Genomic DNA, 8871 nt, shown 5'->3' on the forward strand with positions numbered 1-8871 from the left:
GCAGTGTTACTTTTTTATGGGGTACAAAATTATAAAGGATATTTCGGCACCATTCTAAAACATGAAGGATAATAGTGCTAAAAAAAAAGGGCAAGTGCGAGTCGGACTCGCCCACCGAGGGTTCCGTACTTTTTAGTATTTGTTGTTATAGCGGCAAAAGAAATACATCACGGTTCATGAGATACAGCCTGGTGACAGACGGACGGACGGACGGACGGACGGACAGCGGAGTAATTGGGTCCCGTTTTACCCTATAGGTACGGAACCCTAAAAAATATGTTCGTAGCGCTACGCCGTAGCCTTTTTGAGCCAGCATAACAAAAATATCTTTTAAGTATCCAGTTTAGTATGTTTATTATAATTATATTATCTCTCAGTGAGTGTTATATCGGTCGGTTTCTTTCGGCTTTCTATTAGAAAAATCGTGTTGGTGTACGTAAAAAAAAAATAGAAAGCTAGTCTATTTCAAAGTATTTGCACCACAAATTGATAAAAGTCTGTTTACTTAACTTACTGACATCTATGTAACAATTTATTTATAAACACCGCCTATAAACAATTCAAATTACAAGCCATTAATAGGTTATATAGGTTTCAGATGCAATTAGCGCGACCTTGGCAATGTAGGCCTGCGTTTGAGTCGCCGAAGCATTCCGCCTACACATTTGAAGGGGTAAAGTTTAAAAATATATTTACTCGACTTTATTGTCAGTGTTCTATCGGTTTATTTTGACGACCGGCCTGGCCTAGTGGGTAGTGACCCTGCCTATGAATCTGATGGTCCCGGGTTCAAATCCTGGTAAGGGCATTTATTCATGTGATGAGCATGGATATTTGTTACTGAGTCATGGGTGTTTTCTATGTATTTAAGTATTTATAAATATTAACATATTATATATATCGTTGTCTAAGTCCCCTCAACACAAGCCTTATTGAGCTTACTGTGGGACTTAGTCAATTTGTGCAATAATGTCCTATAATATTTATTTATTTATTATTATTATTTATATTTATAGGTGTGGAGTCAGACAATTTAATATAAAAACTTCAAATTTCTATGAAATTATGACGTTATCAAAATCGTTGCCAACTTAGCTTGGTCTGACTCTACATATATTTTTAGAGCGTAGGCTTGTAAAGATGTTTTCATTTCTCTTGCTCTGAAAGTGGGTCGATATTGTTCTAAAAAATATGCAGCAAATTATACGTTTCTGCTCTAGAGCACTCTACTTCCTAAGTACGTTTTTTCCTGTTTTTACGGTAAGCAATTAATTTTTTCTTTTATATGGATGTGTTGTACAATTTCCATTCTGATAATTAACTCTTCATTCCATACATAACGATATTTCTACCTATACCTACTGTTAATTGAAAGTAACCTCAAGAAATACTACTGAAGTAAATATACTTAATCATGTAATCGTTAAATGCACACGTATTTTACTTCTCATGATATACATATATTAAACTATTGCTGTATCTATGTGCACTTGAGCGCTACAGAAATAATGTCATTACTTATTTTATTTTCTATACCTAATTGATTATTGATTGACCACAATTATAAAAATTAAATTATAGTTAGGAACAAAGTAGGTATTGCATGTTTTATGTTACTGAAGGCAAAATGCCAATTAAAACTTTCAACGTTTTTTTGATGACAGCACGGTAGATAAACAAATAGGCATGTAGGTAATTATGATTACTTATACTTTCATAATTGTCAGTAGCTGTAAAGTTCAACCTTTTGTTTGTATAGGCCTAAAATGTCCAAAAAAAAATGCCCGTCGTAAATATGCTTGTTAACACGTGGCCTGGAGACGCCAATGAAGTAAAGGGCTGATGGTAATATTACAGAAAAATATACATATACATATCCATTACAATACACTCCAGCGTGCATAATATAAATAATTTTGTTTAAAAAATAATGACCTTCAACCGTATACAGTGTATACACAAAAAAAGTCGAAATCAGAACCAGCGAAAACCACCCTTACCCACTTAACATAAGGTTCATCATCTCAAAATCACATGACCTTTCCATGACATTACATCACTTAATCAAAAACTTACCTTTTTGTCCAATAGCTCTATGGTCTCGCCTGGCTCCGCAGGTCCATTAGCTTTCCCGGGCATTTTTCACTCGAAACTTTTTAAGAATAAACAGATTTTAATTTATGGTTAGTTAAAAATTGCTCGAAGGACTATTTCCAACAGCCGGCGCGCCGAGTTCGGGTCGGTATATATTCGCCTTGCGGTTATTGTACGCATGCGCGCGTCCCGGACCCCTAGTTCGAACAGTAATGGCGGAGTCCACTTGCGTCTTATTATCAATCGTACCTCGATAACCTTTGCACTAGTGTCGGTATGTCAGCTTTGATTTGATAACTATGTTTATGCCACTGTTTAGACATTGGTAGTGGGTGTTGCGCAACATGGTCAATAATGTTGCCACAGGATAGGTGTTTGTTGCACAGGATTTGTAAGGATGAAATTGGTGAAATAGTTGCGTCACTTTCGTGTTTTCGGGAACCAATACTAACAATAAGATGTGAAGTTGCACCACAGACGGGCTGAGTGTAATTTAATTATCGAGACATCTACTTGGTGCTAAGTTGATGTCCAGTTAACATAGTTGCTAAGTTACGATAAATATTGACATCAAAACTAACGCAAAACTGTAACTTGTTATGTTATGAAAAGTATAACCTAACTTTAAATGTAGAAACAACAGTTTAACAACTTCTACTGGCGAAAACAAAAGATTAATATAGGTATAAGAAGCTCAAGTAAATAATGTATGCCTATTATGTATTTATTGTACGTAAATGGTTATGACGTTTATGAGTTCGTTTAGTTACGGTTGGTTGAAATCAAAATGCGTTCAACTTTCAAACTATGGTGAAAATCTACAAGTTATACATTTATTACAGTGACATTACATCATTCATTTGTACGTATCGGTAATCGATTCTACCTATCACTACGTTTTAATTCAAATTTGACCCGGACACACCCCACGCATAGAAGTGTCAACAATTAACTTTGATAAGTTGAAGAACCTCGCAGATAATTAATGATATGCGATGACCAGAGAGTAGGCTCTCTTGTATTCCTTAAGCTTGCTCGACGTCATCGCTTCACGACATCGATTTCATGACGTCATCACCATCACGATATTCGATTTTCTTTCATCCTCGTTACTCCAATGTATCACGTCAAGGTCGTCAAGACCGATAGGGGCCGGATATATATTATACGAACTTTGAATTTCCATGTTCGTTTTTCGATTACGCATCTTGCATATAGTTAAATATGTACAGTTTTTCTTACATTGGGCGAACTACGCGACTCTTCTGCCCTCTTGATAAGAAATGGGAAGCCGTCCTGACGTCACTACAAACGCATCCCTCTAGACGTTGCGTCATCAATGACATTGAGACAGATTCGGTGAATATTATATTATGGTACAAATGTAGTGCACCTTGCTCATATGGATGTACCTATGACATTATAGTGATTAGAGCTGATCAATAATATAGTACATTACGATACAAGTGCGAAAAATAGGAAATTCGAAACGAGTGGCGATAAATTAAAACACGACCGAAGGGAGTGTTTTAAATCGACACGAGTTGCGAATTACCTATTCGCACATGTATCGTACAACGTTTTACAGTACATATGGCCCTTTAAATGTTCGACACAGTAACGTAATATGCTACTTCTCGCACTAGTGCTATAAAGTAGCCCCATATGTACTGTAAAAGTAATTTACAGTACATATGGTGCTACTTTTCCGCACTAGTGCGTAAAGTAGCACATTATGTAACTATGTCGAAACTTTAAAGAGCCATATGTACTGTAAAACGTTGTACGATACATGTGCGAATAGGTAATTCGCAACTCGTGTCGATTTAAAACACTCCCTTCGGTCGTGTTTTAATTTATCGCCACTCGTTTCGAATTTCCTATTTTTCGCACTTGTATCGTAATGTACTATTTTAAGTGTGCTCAGAAATTTACCACTCTCCTACCCTCCTAGACATAATATGTAGTTGTAGAGCGAAAAGTATAGTAGATACCCCTATAATGGAACAGGAACCGGTAATGGGACATAAAACCACAGATTTTGTAAAATAAGTAACTAACACTAGTTTATAAGCACTGGCAACATTTTACCATAAACAAGAGTCATAGAGCTTCTTAAGTTTGTTGTTTCATTAAATTTGCTTTTTTCTTAAGAAATTGGCGCCAAGGTAAAAGTTGTCGTGGAACTGAAAAAATAATCAGTAAGAATTCTTAACATCTCCACTTAGAGAGGTGAGTACGTATTTTAAATTATAATAATATATTTACTTCGTGTAAATTAGAATGAGTTTAGTTAATTGCATTTACCATGAGATTAGGTATGCAACACATTATGTTGTTACTCCAGAGATGTAAAAAAAATGATATTTTGCCCAATCCCATTATAGGAGCTGTAAAACTTCATACCTCCAATGATGGGACAATCTTATACAATGATGCTTGCTATGCCGTAATTTCATGTTTTAAGAATACATAAGTAAAATGTATTTAACAAAAGTGTCAACTATTTTAAAATTTCACGTTTGTGGCAGTGTGGTATGATAGTCAGCAGCAGTATTGCAACACGACATTACTGCTGGTCGCATTTCTGAGGTAGCAATGCAGTCGGTAGTCATGTCGCGCTGGCTGGTACCGTCTGAATACGAACGGTACCTTAAGGTCTTGTTTAGACGGCGCGCAAACCCGCATGGGATTTTAGTTACATTACGGACTATTGAGGATATAGCACATTGAATTCTGCCGACCGATAAAATACCGCAATGTAATGAATCTTGTATGCGAATTCTCTCTTAGTCTAAATTAGCCCTAATATATTGAATTGTGGAATTAAATATATTTATTTTAAATTAAAATCGTTGTCCCTGTTCTCATTCTAATATTTCAGATCGCTAGGGTCATGTACTCATGTCCCATTATAGGGGACCTATCACTGGTTCCTTTCCATTACCGGGGTTCCATCACTGGAGCTTTGTGGTCCATGACTGGAGATAAAAAAACATAGTTTTAATTTGTTGATTATGTGGAAAGGAATTGCAGTATCTTTTGTACAATACGCCTGAAACATAAAAGACAGATAGGACATTAAATTTTTAACACGCTAAGCAGTAGAATTTTTACATGTATCAGGGAAATGTCACAAATGTTACAAATTTGCTCTTAAATGTTCCATGACTGGTGCCGTTACCCTAGAGGTAAGTTTAAATGAAATACTAATCTATGTATAAGATTTTCTACCTTAACAGAAGTAATATAAAGTCGATATTAACGCCGCTTATAATACAACGTGTAAATTGATATGAACATACTAAAACGGATAATAAGTTCTATGTTCTATTCGCTATGTTGCACGACTGTCACGCAACGCAACGTAGCATCCGCAATGTGGGGTAAAACGTAAATTCACTACATCTTATATATAAAACTACTCCAAATCTAAAAACTACTGAACGGATTTTCATACGACTTTCATCTATCAATAGAATGATACTTGAGGAAGATTTAAGTACTTACCTATATAACTTGTTAAGGTTTTGTGTAAATTGGTTGAAATATGACGATGTTGTCGGAAAAAGTCACGCTAGCTAGGAGCTTTTATCGAATACGATGCCTTATACGTTTGAGCTATAACAACACAATGTATGGTGGTGTTGTCTCTCTTTCATTGGTCTACAAAAAAGTCCGCGATGTTGAATGTCTATTTTTTAAAGACAACTTACTATACCCATTCTTAACTTCTAGAAAAAGATCACATAATATGTGGCATTTACCAAGCTATTTACAGTATTAATAATTATCATATCATCAATATCTTTCTCTTTTAACGGAGAAAAATGCCCGTAATTGACGAACTTTGATTTTCGTATCTTTCAGTAGGAGTAGCAGAGACAGCACTATTATTGTTTGTCCTTATCACAGTCTCGCATTCTTTTATTCCCTACCGTAAATTTTGTATGGTTTATAGTGAGCAACAAATAACCCAACCAAATTACGTAGGTGGTTTTCGGTATGTTTTCAGGAATATTAAAACGTGTTTTTAATTTTGTCGTATTGCGTATGTTTATAGCACATCTATAGGATCCTACCATCTATGTCCGTGGACGATAAGGTTCGAGGGGTTAAAAGGTGACCCAGGACACATAGATAACCTTGGCAACAAGTGACAAAAAAGTATTATTTATAGTATTTTTTAATATTATTCGAACTTTGTACCCATCGTTATATAATTCATTTAACACTGTCCCAACATTCTCGAAGAGATCATATCTCTCTTAAATTAAACAATTAATTAACTTTAGCACACTTTGGTTAATGGTAACAAGAGATAACCCACGATTTAACATGGAATTTTTACAATCTGTTGCTATGTGATGTGGGGGATGGAGAGAATTCAAAAAAGCGGCCAAGTGCGAGTCGGACTCGCCCATGAAGGGTTCCGTACCATTTATGACGTATTAAAAAAACTACTTACTAGATCTCGTTCAAACCAATTTTCGGTGGAAGTTTGCATGGCAATGTATATCATATATTTTTTTTAGATTTTTCATTCTGTTATTTTAGAAGTTACAGGGGGGGGGGGGGGGGGTGGACATTTTTTTACTTTGGAAGTGTCTCTCGCGCTAACTATTCAGTTTAGAAAAAAATGATATTAGAAACCTAAATATCATTTTTGAAGACCTATCCATAGATACCCCACACGTATGGGTTTGAAGAAAAAAAATTTTTTTTTTTTATGACGTATTAAAAAAAACTACTTACTAGATCTCGTTCAAACCAATTTTCGGTGGAAGTTTGCATGGCAATGTATATCATATATTTTTTTTAGATTTTTCATTCTGTTATTTTAGAAGTTACGGGAGGGGGGACACACATTTTACCACTTTGGAAGTGTCTCTCGCGCAAACTATTCAGTTTAGAAAAAAATGATATTAAAAACCTCAATATCATTTTTGAAGACCTATCCATAGATAGGGTACACGTACGGGTTTGATGAAAAAGAAATGTTGAGTTTCAGTTCTAAGTATATTCTTGTTTTTTTTTTCTATTTTTGTGTAAAAATCTTAATGCGGTTCATAGAATACATCTACTTACCAAGTATGAACAGTATAGCTCTTATAGTTTCGGAAAAAAGTGGCTGTGTCATAATCGGACAGACAGACGGACATGACGAATCTATAAGGGTTCCGTTTTTTGCCATTTGGCTACGGAACCCTAAAAAGTAGGTACCTGACTAATGACAAAGATTCATTGTTTTTTTTATTATAATTATCATAAAGGATTATGCTCGTTTGCCGAGCAGTGAGATCACCTGATGATAAGCGATTACCGCCTCCCAACACCAGAGGGGTTATATGTGCGCCGGCCTTTGAGATGGGAGTACGCTCTTTTCTTAAAGGTCGTATCGGTCCGGAAATACCGCAGGTGACAGTTCATTCCACAGTTTAGCTGTGCGAGGCAGGAAGTTTCTGGAGAAATGCACAGTTGAGAACTGCCAACCATCTAAGTGGTGAGGATGGAAATGTTGTGGCGTAGGGCGATGGCGAAAAAAACGGCAGAGAATCCTCGGAGCACTCCCCGTTATACATACGATAGACAATGCAGAGCGAGGCCACATCTCTACGCAAGCCAAGGAGTCAAGCGGTCCAGAGGAAGAAGCTGGTACTGGGATGCCCCTGCCCATAAATTGATTAGTGTTGATTATTTACATGTGTAAAGTACTACTACTAGCGACCCGTCCTGTCTTCGCACGTGTTACATAAAACCTTACCAAATTACACACACTTTCTTCAAGAATCACTCTAGTGATAGGCGAAAACCGCATGAAAATTCGTCCAGTAGTTTTTGAGTTTATCGCGAACATTCATAAAAACAGACAGACGCGGCGGGGGACTTTGTTTTTACAGTAGAATTCATTTATAACGACGTCGCTTATAACGACTAACCGTTTTTAGCGTCGATATTATTTACTCAAGTTCGGTTTAACACATAATTACATACATAATATATGTAAATAGTATCCGTTTTATACGTCATCCGGTTAGTACGACATAATATCGCCGGTCCCTTGAAGGTCGTTATATCCGGATTCTACTGTATAAGGTGTAGTGATTACTCCAATATTCATAAAACTTAGCAAGCTCTTACAAACTTCTGTATAATTTTGTCATTCTAACAAACACAAATGTCAAAATGGCAGATAAGAATGATGATGAATGATGATGATCAAGGGCTTATTAGATTTGACAGGCGTTTATGAATAACGCCAGACAAATTAGTGCTTCGAATTTGACAGCTAACATACATAGATGGCGCCGTTTGGGAAAATTTACATTTGACAAATGAATTACCACAAAACATACATATATTAGATAATAGTTTGGTATATAGGTTTTGCAATTTGAGTATGCGAACGGTATATGGTGACGATATTTAGTCCATCGCTTTCACCCAATAACCTAGTTCATTTTAGATTCCACCAACTCTCAATAGTCTTTACCCTTTGGTGGGTGCTGCCCCTTTTTTTTTTGACGGAGTGGGAATGCATTTACGCACGGTGTGTGGGACTCGCCACTCCTTTTCCCTCTCCGGGTGCTGCCCCCGCGTGCGTCCCATGACACGGGTAAGGGCAGCATCCGCTCGGTGTACCTCGTACATCATTAAAATGTCAAAGCGCGTCTACGTGTTGGCTTCGGCTCCGCGCACGCCTCCCAAAGGATGGCGCTGACATTTTCATCAGTATAGGTAATCTGTACCTCAACTTAGAGAAAAATGAAAAAACAC

The 8871-nt window shown here is 36.6% G+C and overlaps 1 protein-coding gene across 1 annotated transcript in view; it reads right to left on the bottom strand.

Annotated features, from left to right (window-relative positions):
- The window catches only part of LOC133523764 (facilitated trehalose transporter Tret1), a 68127-nt gene extending 65544 nt beyond the window's left edge, over window positions 1-2583 (bottom strand). Inside the window, exon 1 of the mRNA XM_061859490.1 lies at window positions 2077-2583. Coding sequence (XP_061715474.1) covers window positions 2077-2139 — 63 coding nt within the window. The 5' untranslated portion in view covers window positions 2140-2583. The remainder of the gene's footprint in view (window positions 1-2076) is intronic.
- Between the last annotated feature and the right edge of the window lie 6288 nt (window positions 2584-8871).

This window comes from Cydia pomonella, chromosome 12, assembly GCF_033807575.1.
Source record: "Cydia pomonella isolate Wapato2018A chromosome 12, ilCydPomo1, whole genome shotgun sequence".
NCBI lineage: Eukaryota > Metazoa > Arthropoda > Insecta > Lepidoptera > Tortricidae > Cydia > Cydia pomonella.